This window comes from Erpetoichthys calabaricus, chromosome 1 (assembly GCF_900747795.2).
Source record: "Erpetoichthys calabaricus chromosome 1, fErpCal1.3, whole genome shotgun sequence".
Taxonomy (NCBI): domain Eukaryota; kingdom Metazoa; phylum Chordata; class Cladistia; order Polypteriformes; family Polypteridae; genus Erpetoichthys; species Erpetoichthys calabaricus.
This window is the reverse complement of record NC_041394.2, coordinates 307,944,580-307,961,918: the sequence shown is the minus strand read 5'-3', so window position 1 is coordinate 307,961,918 and position 17,339 is coordinate 307,944,580. Positions and strand designations below refer to the sequence as shown.

At 41.3% G+C, this 17,339-nt stretch overlaps 2 protein-coding genes across 2 annotated transcripts in view; one reads left to right on the top strand and one right to left on the bottom strand.

Annotated features, from left to right (window-relative positions):
• The window catches only part of LOC114661842 (centrosomal protein of 290 kDa-like), a 101,796-nt gene that overhangs the window by 67,942 nt on the left and 16,515 nt on the right, over positions 1-17,339 (top strand). The window contains exons 25-28 of the mRNA XM_051931034.1: positions 5,287-5,451; positions 6,038-6,145; positions 7,273-7,407; positions 14,006-14,272. Of these exons, the coding sequence (XP_051786994.1) occupies positions 5,287-5,451; positions 6,038-6,145; positions 7,273-7,407; positions 14,006-14,272 (675 nt within the window). The remainder of the gene's footprint in view (positions 1-5,286; positions 5,452-6,037; positions 6,146-7,272; positions 7,408-14,005; positions 14,273-17,339) is intronic.
• The window catches only part of LOC127526080 (uncharacterized), a 135,020-nt gene continuing 128,567 nt past the window's right edge, over positions 10,887-17,339 (bottom strand). Inside the window, exon 2 of the mRNA XM_051920171.1 lies at positions 10,887-11,749. Coding sequence (XP_051776131.1) covers positions 11,007-11,609 — 603 coding nt within the window. The 5' untranslated portion in view covers positions 11,610-11,749 and the 3' untranslated portion in view covers positions 10,887-11,006. The remainder of the gene's footprint in view (positions 11,750-17,339) is intronic.

The following is a 17,339-nucleotide window of genomic DNA, read 5'->3' as shown; positions in this document are numbered from 1 at the left end:
TTACTATAGCATGTAGATAATGCTTTAGACCTAAGGTAGGAATGTGTAAAGATTCTATTGACTTGCCTGTTTTAAAATTATCAGTAAATGATTTTTTTTTTCTGTAACAATCCATCCGTTTTCAAACTCCTTTATCTCACTATGGGGTTACAAAGAGCAAGAGCTTATCCCGGCAGCATCAATCGCAAGCATCATAGAGTACATTCATGCATGCTCACATACCATATCATACTGTGTTATACAGAAATAAAAAGAGGTACTTGACAAAAGCTCATTTGATCATGTCCTTTGTACCCTAACAATCCCTGTTAACAACCCTTGCCTCTAGGAAAAATATTTGTAGCATGCAAAGTTACACTAGCTGACTCGAAAAGGTTTTTAACTTGACTGTTAAAATAGTCATCTGCTTGAATCTGTCATAAAAGCCCCCATCGTGTGTAAGCATCTGCTCTACCAATCACTTGGTCACTTTTATTGTCTGTTTGTTACATGCATTGTCTGGGGTTGTGTTTGCTGCACTCCATCATTGTACATTTGCTGTATTGTTGCTACTTTTCTGAAATTTCTGGACCAGTGGAACTAGCAACAAATATTATTTTACTTGAAAGGTCTAATAACTATAAATTGAATTCAGCTTAATTCAGAAGAATAGAAGAGCAATTTATAGTCATAAACTACCATGTAGGAGTTGGGAGGAAACAGGAGTAACTTTAAAGAAATTAAATGGACGGAGGGAAATTGTGTAAATATTCAAGTGGAGAATCAAGTAATGGAGGAATTAACTTAAGTAAATTTCCCTACATGCATATTAATTCAGTAATATGAGAGCCAGAATCACCACAACATCACTCAATATAGTTTAACACCCCCTTTCTTAATTTGTACTGTTGTTAACTGAAGGAAGATTCCTGTAACGTAACTGCTTTCCACTTTATAGTGGACCTCAAATGCAAACTCCCGAGTAATCAAGCACGGTATTGTATTAGCACTGCTAATTTACACATCTTTCCAATTCCATCTATTCATCCATCCATCGATTTTCTAACCCTTGCTGAGTTTAGGACTTAATGGTAGTCCAAGATTTCAAGAGTGACAAGTACCTGGAATGAACCCATTCAGGATGGGAATTCCACTCTGTTAACAGGTTCATGCAGAAACAAAAATACAGTTACACTAGACCACTATTTTTTCAAATGTTTTGCCTCCTGAAAAATGTTCTGTGATTATGATAGTTTCAAACTGAACACAACAGAATTTAAGATTGACTCTACATAGGAATTTAGAGAAAGATAAAATGAACTTTTATTGATTATAGTGTGTTTATCCACTTAATTATGCTGACACATTGAATGAGTTCAATTAAATTAAAAAATGCCTTTTTGCTGATTTTCTTTTGTACATAGCATCTGATGCTTCTCCTTTTAGTGCCCAACAGTAGTCAGCCAACATGAACGGATTCCACTGGCCCTAATACAGCTTTTCCATTCTTAAAGTGTCCCGGGGAAACATTTTATCATGCTTGTCATTGACTGCGCCTGCAGAATCAGAAAGGAGGAAGTCCAAATGTGAATGCAGACATTAATCTTTAGTGATATTTTTCACTTCTGTTTTTTTAGGCTTCAGGCATCATACCAAGCAGCTTTATGTAGTTTGGTGCTCTGTAGTTGCCAAGAAAATTTTCAATAATGTCTTTGAGTGCCTTCAATGCATTTTATTCTGGGCTCCACCTTTATTTATGACATTTCTGATTTGTGGACCTACAAAAATTCCTTCCTTAATTTTGGTATCAGTTATTTGTGGAGACATCTGTCTCAAATATCGAAATTCTTCACCTTCTTTCGTTGCTTCCTTAATTTTTATGTCCAAATTTAATAAGAAGTGGAGGAAAAATATCTTTGTTGTGTCAACAAGTTGTTTATCTGCCACAATTACTTATCTGCCCTGGAACCAAATGCTTTGTAATATAATACGACTCTTTGGCTTGGCTGTTCCCTTCACAAATGAAACAATAGTACCTGGTATATCCGAGCTGCATCCCTGGTATAGGAGGAGTGCCACTTCTTTTAGATCAGCATAGATGTTCCAGATGTTACTTGTTGTAATGTACACAGTGCGACAATTTAATTCCCGGGAACGGCCATGTAGTGTCACCTATGTGCCTTGAATCTTGACAGATGAACTGAAACAGTGTTGGCTTGAAATGAACACGTATAACAGGGTTATTACTGCGGTGGGTTGGCACCCTGCCCAGGATTGTTTCCTGCCTTGTGCCCTGTGTTGGCTGGGATTGGCTCCAGCAGACCCCCGTGACCCTGTGTTCGGATGCAGCGGGTTAGAAAATGGATGGAAAATGGATGGATGGATTACAGGTGGCAAAACATGGCATTTCAAGTATGACCCAGAAACAAAACAGCAAAGCATGCAGTGGAATACATGGAGTTCACACCACAGCTGAAAAAACAAAATACACTCAAGCATAGTCTTGAACTGCAAGTGTGACATGTGTGGTTTTTAAAGGCCATGGTAAGCTCATGTTTTCCACTGTATGCTTTGCTGTTTTGTTTTTGGGTCTTACAGGAAACACCATGTTTCATCACCTATAACAACTCTGTCAAACGTGTGTTCATATGCAGAATGGTAACTGGCAACTGCTTCCGTTCATTTGTCAAGATTTGAGGCACATGGAGATACTACAACACCAATTCCAGGTTCAGGATGTAAAATCTTTGCTATGAACACCAAGTGCATAGTCATTGGGTAAGCTGACCAAATGAATTAAAGGTGAAGGAAATCCACAAGAACATGAGGAGTTCATGCAAAAATATACAATGGGCACCCCATGTGATAACAGAACCTGTGATTGTGAGGGCAAAACTCTCACAGATGTGCCTTCTCTTGTTTTTATTTTATTTACTCTTTTTATTTTAAATTAAAATGTACATTTTTTCCATAATCTTAACATTTTGTGGAGTAAATGCAAAATCTTGTAGCAAAAATATCAAAATGGTGAGCTACGTTATGCTTCATTGGGCTGATGAATATTTGTTTAATGTCTATGAAGAGATACAAACATATTATCTACCTCACATGTTTCATCACAAACCTGATAACATGCATGCAACTAGAAGACCCAGCTGAAAATCCATACAAACTACCAGAGAATGCATACAGAAACACATAGAGGTTCAAACTTTCTCGGTGTACCACAATACTTCACCCTCCAAGTTATTTTTTCTGTTGAAACAGTACATTGTTCCCAACAGTACTCAAAAGTGATTTACAGTTTGTCAGAAATTTGCTAGCCAACATGAATGATAAACCAAAATATAGTTTACTAGCCAACCCGCGGCATAGCATACGCTGCATAATTATGTATTGATGGGTGAACACTTCCTGAAAGACACAGTTGTCCAAATGGGTTTGGTTTTGAGGATACGACTGTAGGTGAATGAAAAGATGGAACTCTGGAGAGGGCAACATACAATACAGCGTTTTACACGCTGCATACAGCAATTCTCATCGAAGCATAGACACTGCTAAGACCATGGGATACCCCTTGCAAACTGTTTTACACGCTGCATACAGCGATTCACATCCGCGACAAACAAACTGTTTTACACGCTGCATACAGCGATTCACATCCGCGACAAACATGCTTCTTCTTATGGGGTGGGTTTGAGGATACGACTGTAAGGGAACTCTGGAGAGAGCAACATATAATTGTCCGTGACGGAAAACTGGAGGACCGCTGCCACTCCCCCACCTCCCAGAGCGAGGGACGAGGCTGGACAGCAGGCGTGCGCAGAGGGCGGAACGGGGTGTGAGGGGAAGGATGCCCAGTGAGGACAATGTATTGATGGGTGAACAGTCATCTCTTAGTCATCGTTCAGTATGCACTGCCTGCTCATGTGCCCGCCCCCCTACTCCTCACCTGAATTGCTTTCATCTGTGTACAGTCCACATGCACCTGTGAGTCACGTTAACTATTCATTTTCCAAACACCGCCTCAGTCAGTCTCGCATCTGCTACAGTCCACATGCACCTCTGAGCCACGTTGACTTTTCATTGTTCTTTTTGTCCGGGCCGGGTGAGGTTTCCCGTGTTGACTCTAATTAAGACAAAGACTCCATTCCTTTAAGTATCAGCTTTGCAACCATACTCCCCCCGGAACCCAAAGACTTTGGTTGCCCGGCGGATCATGGGAATAACACCACCGGATCACCATTCGGCATCGTTTATGGTCGGAACTACGACGGTATGTGATCGTCTTTGAACCTCCGATTTGCGTTCTTGATTAATGAAAACATTCTTGACAAATGCTTTCGCTCTCACGCGAATTGTTGGTGGGCGGGGCTCTGACGTGCGTGCGCCATGGTCGGCTGCTTAGTGAATTGTTGGTGAGTGGGGCTCTGTGAGTTGGCGTGCGTGGCTCCGTCGTGCGTATCACATGGTCTGTTTTGCTAGCTGTTTCTTGCGTGCCCTGGTCGACAAACAAACTGTTTTACATGCTGCATACAGCGATTCACATCCGCGACAAACATGCAAGCTGCCCGGCGGGTCATAGGAATAACGCCCCCAGATCACCAGTCGGCATCGTTTATGGAATTGGAATTACGACGGTATGTGATTGTCTTCGAACCTCCGACTTTCGTTCTTGATTAATGAAAACATTCTTGGCAAATGCTTTCGCCGTCGCGCAAATTGTTGGTGGACGGGGCTCTGTTGTGCATGTGCCATGGAGACGAAAGCGACTTTCATGGTGTTTGTTGCCTGGAGAGCGAGGGTGGACGCGGGCCGGGGAATAAGGAGTATTGTGTAGACAAACGTTTTCCGTGTTCCTGCAGGACCATCTAAGAAGAAGCATGTTTGTTGCGGATGTGAATCGCTGTATGTAGTGTGTAAAACAGTTTGCGATGGTGGACACGGTCGTACGTCGTAACCGAAAAGTCAACGTGGCTCAGAGGTGCATGTGGACAGTAGCAGAGACAAATGCGAATGACGCCGTGTTTTGTGAGTTGTCGTGTCCGAGTTGGTGGGCGTGGCTCTGTGAGTTGTCGGACGCCATGTTTTGTGAGTTGTCGTGTCCGAGTTGGTGGGCATGGCTCTGTGAGTTGTCGTCCTATCCCATTTGGTGGGCGGGGCTCTGTCTTGCGTGTGTCTTGCTTGCCATGGACTTAGTGAATTATATATATAGATAGATAAGGTTCACATATAGCAATTGTTTATCGAATGTCTAGGTCGAGGAACAAAAATATTAACACCTTAAATGTTATAATTTGTCATCAGGTCAGTGAATGGCATAAAAGAATGGAAGAGCTACGTCTTCAGGATCTGAAACAAAGCAGAGAATTGGGAACTCATAAAGAAGAAATCAAATATTTAAAGAAAGTAATTTCTGACCAGGAACGGACAATCTGTAATCTGGAAGAAGAAATTGTACAACAGAATAATGTAAGACTTTAGAAGCAGGAGTTAATCATATTTGTTGATATTCTTCCAGCCAGTTTCGAAGCCCATGTATCGAAAAATTCTGTTGCATTGAGGCAGTTGCATCTGTCCTGGCAGTATTGGGCACAGGTTAGAAACCAACCCAACTACAGTATATATGAGGCACCATTCTATTGTAGAGCACACTATTGGACACTCTCTCAGAGTCCATCACGCCAAGCTAATTTAGAGCCACTAATTCCTTCAACACACTTTTTGGAATACAGAGGGGGATCTCGAGGGCACAAAGGAAAAGACAAGGGGAGCTCGCAAACTGGAAATACCACTGTAGCCTGGCAAGGAATGTAACCCTTTTCTGTGAAGTCTAATTTTTATTTGTATGCAATTTTAAAATATTTATTTTTATTTGCACTGTTTTTATTAGAACCAAAATATGTTATTAGATCCAGTAAATTTTATTGTACATTTGTGCCATTGTGCAAACGAGACTAGTCTCACTAAGAGCAGTACCTTGGCACAAAAGCAATTACATTATTTTTTAAACTGTTCCTTAAACATATCCCTTTTTATTTTATGGTTTTAACTTAAGTTTCATGAGGAATGTCAGCTGTCCTGGGAACAGAGAGAAGTTGAATTGGAACGACAGCTGGATAAATACGAACAGCAGCATAATGAGGTGCTCATCACTGCCAAAAAGGTACCCTTCATTCTGCGTAAATGACTGCATAATGTCAACTCTATTGTCATGTTAAGTTATTTCTTAGAATTAACCTCCTCAGGGTATGCACTCTTGAATTTTTACACTATGTAGAAAAAATTAACAAATATGCCAAAAAAAAAAATATGAGCCTATGTATTGAATAAAAGCTGCACTGCCACTGAAAGTGCTTTCAGTTTGACACTGAGTATGACTATTAAATTTCAAATACAATCTTCAACTACTCAACAAGAGATCTGGATCTGATGTTTCACAAAGTGACACACATATTTGCGAAAACATAAAAAAATAAGATCCAGAATTGCAGTTTAACACAGATGGTTTATGACAGTAAAGAATATGGTGTAGTTTTGATGAATGAAATATCTGGAGCAATATGTTAAGTGGATCATATTGGGATAATACTGGGAGATAATGCCCAGCTTGCAAAAGGATACTAGGTGAACAGCCACCTCCAGGGTGGCACAGGGCAAAGTAAAGCCCTTCCTAAGCAGAGTGAGCCACCCTGGCAGCTGGCAGGTTCTTCAAATGCTACTGTAGGAATGCAGTGTTTGCCTGGGGCAGCATGTCCTGCGTATGTGCTTGGTACCTGTGAAGTTCTATAGACCAGGACCCCCACATAGGTGAGAGATAAGAGATATGACCAAAGAATGCCAGATCAGCGGACCCAATAGAGTTTCATTGCTTAGATAGGCAAACTGAGGTAGATATACCAATATGGGGGCAGAGCATGGTCAAGGATAAGAAGAGATTGTAAGTGTTTTAAAGGTGGTGATTGGCTGGTGGGAAGTGCTTAACAGCACACATACATTTACTTAAACATACTAATCATGGAGGCTGCCTGAGAGATCTGGATCTGAGAGGTAACTAAAGGCTTTGGAGTGTGGGGACACCAGGGACCAATAGGTTCAGTTCTAGTTGGAACAGAAGAAGGGAATTTAAAATTACATTAAGAATAGGGGCTCTGGGTCTGTACTTAGCAGAAGAGTTTGGGGTAAAGGCTCTGTGGGTGGGGGAAGAGGGCAAAGCACAGAAATTATGGAAGTGAGATGTATTTTTTTGCAAATTGAATTTTAGTTGAAGGACGTGTGCATTTTGTCTAACAGTTTGAAGAAGCTACAGGAGCAGTCCCAGATCCCAGCTTGCCTCTTACACAACAACTTGAAATGGCACTTAGAAAAATTAAAGAGCATGTCCGAACCATTGTGGAAACACAGGCAACGTGCAAGAACCTAGAGGAGGTAATGCAGTTATTCCATATTTATACCCTTTCAAATTTTTTTTTCTGATATTACATTGAATTTGTTGGGTTCCATCCACGTCAATAAATGTGTAGGTGGCCAAAAGATTTCTGACTGTGTCTGACTTTTTATGTAATTTTGCCTTCTGTAACTAACTGTGGCTCGCCAGAGGTCTATTTTTTTTTCCAGGATTCCTTCTGACTGGAGTGTTTGTTTTCCTGTCTTCCATTGTCAACTGGCCATATTTCAATTATAACATTATTAGACTTATATAGTCATGATTTGCTTACATTCACTCATTTGAAATTCCTATATTGTAACCGTTTAAAGTAATTTGCACTTTAGCTGTGGGCTCTGAGCTTGTACTCAGTAAAGACCACTGAATTGACTGAATTTTTGAACTACCTAATGTATAGTGTAAGCCAATAGTGCTTTATCCAAATTCCGTTACATCACTTTGTGAATCTAAACTGTAGTAGTGCAAATGAGTCTATTCTTTGATGGACTTGCTATCCATCCTGAGATGGTTCCCACCTTGTACCCAGTGTTGTTTGAATAGGTACCAGCCCTCAATGATCCAGGATTCTAATAAAAAAGTTCTGAATGTAGAGGGAGGGATGTGTACAGTATATGTAACCATTTTATTCACTAATCATAGTGCTGGAGAGTGTTGACTCTTTCCATATTGATTAGCACATGTGTTACTGGCCTCAGGCCTAGGGGAACCTGGGACAGGTACAAGCCATTGTTACTACTGGAGGTAGCCACAACAATTCAGCAATTCAGAACCTCTGATCATACTTGTTTTTTTTCTGATTTGCCCATAGGTATATAAATGCTTCAATCTCTGCCAAGATCAACATGTCAATTGGCTGAACAATAGAACATGCCGATTTCATTTGGTTAACAATAGTATATTGTTTAATACAGTATTCATTGTTAAAACAACAGTACTGTCACTCACTATCAAGAGGTACATATACCACTGTATGTTGATTAGAGACCAATGTCCCAAGAACACATTAATTTTCAAGCCAAATAAATACAAACATTTTCACAGGAAGCAGGCAGTTCTGTTGTCACAGTGCTGTATGTTGATGAGATACCAATCAAACAGATTGATCTTCAAAACAAGTGACTCTTTTAAGAGACAGGTAATTTATCTATGTACTGTAGACAGCCATCAACAATAACCTGTAACAGAATTTAAATGAAATTTACCTCTTTACTTATCATCCCAGTCTCAATCATTAAACCCCTCAACATACTGGCTATTACATTTACATTTCCTTTTTATAAACATTAATTTTAGTGCATTAAACACGTAAGAAAGAATTTCACCATACTTTTAAAGCTAGATGGTAAAGGACCCTTAAACTCATACATAAATAAAGTTGATTTGACTGCTTCATAAAATAAATTTACTTTATTTGTGATTGGCAGTGATCTTGGTAAAAGCTGTCTTCTTCATAAAAAAAAAATTCTATCCCTTTTCATTTGAATATTTCACAGTTAAAGCTTAAAAGTAGATAAAGTAACGTAGGCACTAAAGTGTCCTCTCCACTTACTCATTGTCTAACCCCAAGTGATTTGAATAATATTCTGATGTCAGTCACCCCCTTTAACATTTTTAATAGGCAATGTTATCATTTATGGAGAGTGGAACCTCACAATTTTGAGTGAGGAAGCCGACATTGCTTTTGTCCAATTCTGCCCTGTGGTGTCCGGATTGTTAATAGTCATGCACTGTTAATCTTCTTCTTCTTCTTCTTCTTACAGCTGCTCCCGTTAGGGGTTGCCACAGCAGATCATCTTTTTCCATATCTTTCTGTCCTCTGCATCTTGTTCTCATCACCTGCATGTCCTCTCTCACCACATCCATAAACCTTAGCTTAGGTCTTCATCTTTTCCTCTTCCCTGGCAGTTCTATCCTTAGCATCCTTCTCCCAATATACCCAGCATCTCTCCTCTGCACATGCCCAAACCATCGCAATCTCGCCTCTCTGACTTTGTCTCCCAATCGTCCAACCTGAGCTGACCCTCTAATCTACTCATTTCTAATCCTATGCATTCTCGTCATACCCAGTGCAAATCTTAGCATCTTTAACTCTGCCACCTCCAGCTCTGTCTCCTGCTTTATGGTCAGTGCCATCGTCTCCAGCCAATATAACATAGCTGGTCTCACTACCATCCTGTAGACCTTCCCTTTCACTCTTGCTGATACCCGTATGTCACAAATGACTCCTGACACTCTTCTCCATCCATTCCATCCTGCCTGCACTCTCTTTTTCACCCCTCTTCCACAATCTCCATTACTCCTTACTGTTGATCCCAAGTATTTCAACTCATCCACCTTCGCCAACTCTACTCCCTGCATCCTCACCATTCCACTCACCTCCCTCTCATTTACACACATGTATTCTGTCTTGTTCTTACTGATCTTCATTCCTCTCCTCTCTAGAGCATATCTCCACCTATCCAGGGTCTCCTCAACCTGCTCCCTACTATCGCTACAGATCACAATGTCATCAGCAAACATCATAGTCCACGGGGACTCCTGTCTAATCTTGTCTTTCAACCTGTCCATTACCATTGCAAATAAGAAAGGGCTCAAAACTGATTCCTGATGTAATCCCACCTCCAACTTGAATACATCCGTCACTCCTACTGCAGACCTCACCACTGTCACACTTCCCTCATACATATCCTGTACAACTGTTACGTACTTCTCTGCCAGTCCCGACTTCCTCATACAATACCACAACTCCTTTTGAGGCATCCTGTCATATGCTTTCTCCAGGTCCACAAAGACGCAATGCAACTCCTTTTGGCCTTCTCTAAACTTCTCCATCAACATCCTCAAAGCAAACATTGCATCTGTAGTGCTCTTTCTTGGCATGAAACCATACTGCTGCTCACTAATCACCACCTCACTTCTTAACCTAGCTTCCACTACTCTTTCCCATAACTTCATGCTGTGGCACATCAATTTTATCCCCCTGTAGTTACTGCAGTCCTACACATCCCCCTTATTGTTAAATATCAGCACCAGTACACTTCTTCTCCACTCCTCAGTCATCCTCTCACTTTCCAAGATTCCATTAAACAATCTGGTTAAAAACTCCACTGCCATTTCTCCTAAACACTTCCATGCTTCCATAGGTATGTCATCTGGACCAACGGCCTTTCCATTCTTCATCCTCTTCATAGCTGTCCTTATTTCCTCTTTGCTAATCCGTTGCACTTCCTGATTCACTATCTCCACATCACCCAACCTCTTCTCTCATCATCCTCTCAAAGTACTCTTTCTATCTGCTCAACACACTCTCCTCGCTTGTGAGTACGTTTCCATCTTTATCCTTTATCACCCTAACCTGCTGCACATTTTTCCCAGCCTGCTCCCTCTGTCTAGCCAATTGGTACAGGTCCTTTTCTCCCTCCATAGTGTCCAACTTCTCATATAACTCATCATACACTTTTTCTTTAGTCTTTGCCACCTCTCTCTTCACCTTGCGCCTTATCTCCGTGTACTCTTGTCTACTTTCTGCATCTCTCTGACTATCCCACTTCTTCTTTGCCATCCTCTTCCTCTGTATACTCTACTGTATTTCCTCATTCCACCACCAGGTTTCCTTTTCCACCTTCCTCTTTCCAGATGTCACGTCAAGCACACTTCTTGCTGTCACCCTTACTACATCTGCTGTAGTTTCCCAGCTGTATGGTAACTCTTCACTGCCACCCAGTGCCTGTCTCACCTCCACCCTAAACTCAACCTTGCAGTCTTCCTTTTTCAACTTCCACCATTTGATCCTTTGCTCTGCCCTCACTCTCTTCCTCTTCTTGACCTCCAACGTTATCCTACAGACCACCATCCTATGCTGCTTAACTACACTTTCCCCCGCCACCACTTTGCAGTCTTCAATCTCCTTCAGATCAACTTTTCTGCATAGGATGTAATCTACCTGTGTGCATCTTCCTCCACTCTTGCACGTAACCCTATGTTCCTCCCTCTTCTTGAAATACATATTCACCCCAGCCATGTCCATCCTTTTGGCAAAATCCACTATCGTCTGACATTCTTCATTCCTCTCCTTGACACCATACCTACCCATCACCTCCTCATCTCCCCTGTTCCCTTCACCAACATGCCCATTGAAATCCGCTCCAATCACCACTTTCTGTCCCTTGGGTACACTGTTCATCAGTTCATCCAACTCACTCCAAAAATCTCTTTATCACCCATTGCACACCTAACTTGCGGTGCATATGCACTAACAACATTCATCATCACACCTCCAATTTCCAGCTTCATAATCATTACTCTGCCTGACACTCTTTTCACCTCCAAAACACTCTTGACATACTGTTCCTTCAGAATAACTCCTACCCCATTTCTCCTCCTTTCCACACCATGATAGTACAATTTGAATCCACCTCTGATCCACCTGGCCTTACTCCCCTTCCATTTAGTCTCTTGCACGCACAATATATCAACCTTCCTTCTCTCCATCACATCTGCTAATTCTCTCCCCTTACCAGTCATACTGCCAACATTCAAAGTTCCTGCCCTCAGTTCCACTCTCTTTACTTTCTTCCTCTCCTCCTGCCTCCGGACACGTCTCTCCCTTCTTCTTCTCCTTCTTCTTCAGCCAACAGTAGCCCAATTTCTGCCGTCACCCTGTTGGCTAACAGTACTAGTGGCGGTCATTGTTAACCCAGGGCTCAACCGATCCGGTATGGAAATTTGTATTGTTGTCCGCATATTGATTTGGCAAAATTTTACACCAGATGTCCTTCCTGACATAACCCTGCCCATTTATCCAGGCTTGGGACTGGCACTAAGAAACACACTGGTTTGTGCATCCCCTATGGCTGGGTTTAGTCATGCACTGTTAATAAGATACTAAAATATCTCATTTAATACAAAAAAGCACAGATGGTTGGATATGTGGCTGAGAAGAAATCATGCTTGCCTATTTAGTATGTTCAAAGTAAATGAGCATGGCAAACCAACCCATTTAGCCAGTTTTTTGTTAATTAAGGAAGGTTTCAGTTGCAAATGATTCGCAAACGACTAGACTCACATAATCATTTCTGTGTACACTATCCAGCAGACTATTCAATTTTAGCCAATGCTGCTCCTACAAGCAATAAGGGCTCATCTTACCACCCATTACTTATTGGTGTTTCTGGATTTAGAAAAACTACAAACTATGCACAGGGCAGTGTGAGATGGACACAATATTACCACCACCATTATTTTCATGAATACTTCATGTTTGTTTTATGCATTCTGTCTAATGTGTCATTTTAAAGCCACATACATCAGCTTTCAACTCCTCCAAAGCACTCCAACTGTACAAAAAATGATCAGTTATGCTCTGGAGTTAAATTAAATGGCATCTTTTTCAATTGTAATAGTCCTTGTCAGATTCTTTTTGGGGTAGTGATGGAGATACATGACCCATTGATTGCACTGCTACATTGTGTCGCTTCCTTTCTGGAAGTGCATCAATTTTTCCAAATGCACTTGCTTACTGATGGCTTATTTATTCCAAAAAGAATGAATAAGGTGTGACTGCCAGTGCCAGCTGCAATATTCCATAAATCAGGCCGCGACATAAATTTTTAATGGGTGTATATTTTTGAAATCTCTTTTCTTCGCAGCAGGCAGAGACGCTGTATTCTCGAAAGAAAGGTTTGAATATGGTGTTAATTAACTTTCCGTTGTGCCCCAATGAAATAATGATTTTTAAAATAACATCAGGAATATACCTTATTACCTGTTTTTCATAATTACAATCACATTCAATCATGTCACATTTTAAACTTCTTTCATAGACCACAGTCCTGGAATAAGTCAGGTAGCTATTTTATGGCCATTTGTTTACTGCTGATCTGTCCCAGATCATCACACACTTGTCTCTTAAGTATGTTATACAGATTAAGCATAACTTGGCATAAGTTGCATCCCACACAATACAGTATATACAGTATATATAAAACCCAATATCCCATCTGTATAGTATATGCTTGTGGACGGTGACATGTCCACTTCAACTTCCCACCCTTTCTCATTAGGTGTTCTTTACAGCCACAAACCCCTCATTATGAAAGATTTTACTTAATCCCTATCTGTCACAGTCTTAATCTTTCTTCCTCTTAGCCATCCATAGTGCAACAGTTGGACATTTTTCACACGCCAAGGAAACCTTCCTTCTGGTTTCCATTCAATCTTCACTGAACTCTGGTAGTCAGTCATCCTTTAAACCTAAACCAGAGTTTAAGTCCCAGGCTGATTCAACCCTAAGGCCACAATACTAGGGTTCTTAGACATATGTAATACTGGAGTGTACCTCTTAGGAATAGATCGTGCTTAATGTCATGGAAGCAAGATCCCAAGTAACTAGCCTATAGTGCCTGTGAAGACTAGTCCTATTGATATGGTCTCTGAAGGAGGGCGCATTTCTTTATTTTTAACCAAACATATACTTCAGGTTCTGTTCTATAATACAGAAAGCATGTCAAGCAAGGAGCATAATTACCTCTTGTGGTTTGAATGTGACAATTTAACTCTTGTAATGTTTCTTTATTACAGAATCTAAAGAAAAAAGACTTAGATCTTTGGAAGGCTGAGCAGAATATTTTTTCAAGAGACAAAGTAATTAATGAGCTCAGGATACTTCTCCCTGCCTCAGCTAAACGGGATAAACTAATTGAAGAACTAGGAAGAAAGGATGGACAGCCTGAATATCAAGTTGCCTTAAAAGTGGCTCAGCAAACTATTGTAAACCTGCAAGCTAGATTAAACCAGAAGGAAGATGTCATCAAGAAATATCTGCATATGTTAACCAGAAGTAGGCAGGTAATTTAACATTTATTATGGGTAGTTTTAAGTAAACTGTTCAAAAAATTTAAAGGTACATTTTGAAAACACATTAGATCTCAATGCGAAAAAAAAAAATCCTGCAGGATATCTATACTGATATGGACTGGGTAATGTGTTAGGAACGAAAAGATGCCACATCGTTTGATGGAAGTGAAAATTATCAACCTACAGAGGGCTGAATTCAAAGACAAAATGATGCAGCAGGCTAGTCCATTTGACAAAATTTCATTGCGGCAACTCAAAATCGTACTGATTAGTTTGTATGGCCCCCACATGGTTGTATGCACACCTGACAACATCGGGGCATGAGACGACGTATGGTGTCATGGGGGATCTCCTCCCAGATCTGGATCTGAGCATCACTGAGCTCCTGGACAGTCTGAGGTGCAACCTGGCGGAGTCAGATGGATCGAAACATAATGTCCCAGAGGTGTTCTATTTAATTTAGGTCAGGTGAGCATGGTGGCAAGTCAATGGTATCAATTCCTTCATCCTCCAGGAACTGCCTACATACTCTCACTACATGAGGCCAGCATTGTCGTGCACCAGGAGGAACCCAGGACCCACTGCAACAGCATAGGGTCTGACAATGGGTCCAAGGATTTCATCCCGATACCTAATGGCAGTCAAGGTGCTGTTGTCTAGCCTTTAGAGGTCTGTGTGTTCTTCCATGGATATGCCCCCCCAGACCATCACTGACCCACCACCAAACCAGTCATGTTGAATGATGTTACAGGAAGCATAGCGTTCTCCACGGCTTCTCCAGACCTTTTTACGTCTGTCACATGTGCTTAGGGTGAACCTGCTCTCATCTCTGAAAAGCACAGGGCACCAGTGGCGGACTTGCCAATTCTGGTATTCTATGGCAAATGCCAATCGAGCTCCACGGTGCCGGGCAGTGAGCACAGGTCCCAACTAAAGGATGTCGGGCCCTCAGATCACCCTCATGAAGTCTGTTTCTGATTGTTTGGTCAGAGACATTCACACCAGTGGCCTGCTGGAGGTCATTTTGTGCGTCTCTGGCAGTGCTCATCCTGTTCTTCCTTGCCCAAAGGAGCAGATACCGGTCCTGCTGATGGGTTAAGGACCTTCTGTGGACCTGTCCAGTTCTCCTAGAGTAACTGCCTGTCTCCTGAATTTTCCTCCATGCCCTTGAGACTGTGCTGGGAGACACAGAAAACATTCTCGCAAAGGTACGTATTAATGTGCCATCCTGGAGAGGTTGGACTACCTGTGCAACCTCTGTAGGGTCCAGGTATCGCCTCATGCTACCAGTAGTGACACTGACCATAGCCAAATTCAAAACTAGCGATAAAAACAGTCAGAAAAGATGAGGAGGGAAAATGTCATTGGCCTCCACCTGTTAAACCATTCCTGTTATGGGGGTCTTCTCATTGTTGCCCCTCTAGTGCACCTGTTGTTAAGTTCATTAACACCAAAGCAACAGAAACTGATTAACAACCCCCTCTGCTGCTTAACTGACCAGATCGATATCCCAGAAGTTTCATTGTCTTGATGTTGTACTCTTAAAATGTGTTCCTTTAATTTTTTTGAGCAGTATATGTGAATAAACCTGCCTTTAGACTCCAAAGTCAAGCTGTGCCAATCTTTTGTTACTTTTTGATTAATATGCTATATTCTTATTGATGTAATAGTTGTTGGCAGGTTAAGTGACTTTCTGCAAGGTCATATATTAAATTGCATTAGACCTCAATGCCTTTTTTAGTGTCAGCAAAATGTAGGCTTACTAAAATTTATTGCGGAGGAATTGAATACATTTGTGTGTATTTCACTGGACTATCTTATAGAAAAGTATAAAAAATCAAGGCATAACACTTTAAAACATTATAAAATAGACAACAAACAGTACAGATTGCTGTGGAGTTAGCTGGGGAATGGCAAGCTTAAACAATGACCATCAGAGAATGAAAAAAAAAAATCCTGTAACACCATCATGGGCAGGCCACTGCCTTTACACTTTAGGTTTATGTGCACAGGTGGCCACCTTGAAATGCGTCTCTTAGTTTCCAAATTAGAGTTAAAGAAGTATAAGAAGCACATAAAAAGTTTTAATAATTTTAATTTTATTTTCAGAAAACAGCAACACCATACTACTCAATCAAACATAATAATGTAATATTTAATACATAAGTGCTAATGTCAGTGTGCAGATGTGGACCCAGCCACAGGTGATGCACAAGCCAGTGTTTTTCTTTGTGCCGGCCCCAAGCCTGGATAAATGGGAAGGGTTACGTCATGAAGGGCATCCGGTATAAAATTTTGCCAGATCAGTATGTGGACAACAAGACAAATTTCCATACAGGATCAGTGGAGGCCTTGGTTAACAATGACCACCACCAGTACTGTTAGCCAACAGAGTGCTGGTGGAAATAGGGCCACTGTTGGCTGAAGAAGAAGAGGGGGGAAACATGTGCGGAGGCATGAGGAGAAGAGGAAGGTAAAGAGAGTGGAATTGAGGGTAGGAACTTTGAATGTTGGCAGTATGACTGGTAAGGGGAGAGAGTTGGCCGATATGATGGAGAGAAGGAAAGCTGATATATTATGTGTGCAAGAAGGGGATGGAAGGGGAGTAAGGCCAAGTGGATTGGAAGGTGGATTCAAATTGTTCTATCATGGTGTGGATGGGAGGAGAAATGGGGTAGGGGTTATTCTGAAGGAACAGTATGTCAACAGTGTTTTAGAGGTGAAAAGAGTGCCAGACAGAGTGATAATTATGAAGCTGGAAATTGGAGGTGTGATGATGAATGTTGTTAGTGCATATGCCCTGCAAGTTGGGTGCTTGATGGATAAGAAAAAATACTTCTGGAGTGAGTTGGATGAAGTGATAGACAGTGTACCCAAGAGAGAGAAAGTGGTAATTGGAGCGAATTTCAGTGGACATGTTGGTGAAGGGAACAGTAGAGATGAGGAGGTGATGGGTAGGTATGGTGTCAAGGAGAGGAATGAGGAAGTTCAGATGATAGTGGATTTTGTGAAAAGGATGGGCATGGCTGTGGTGAATACGTACTTTAAGAAGAGGGAG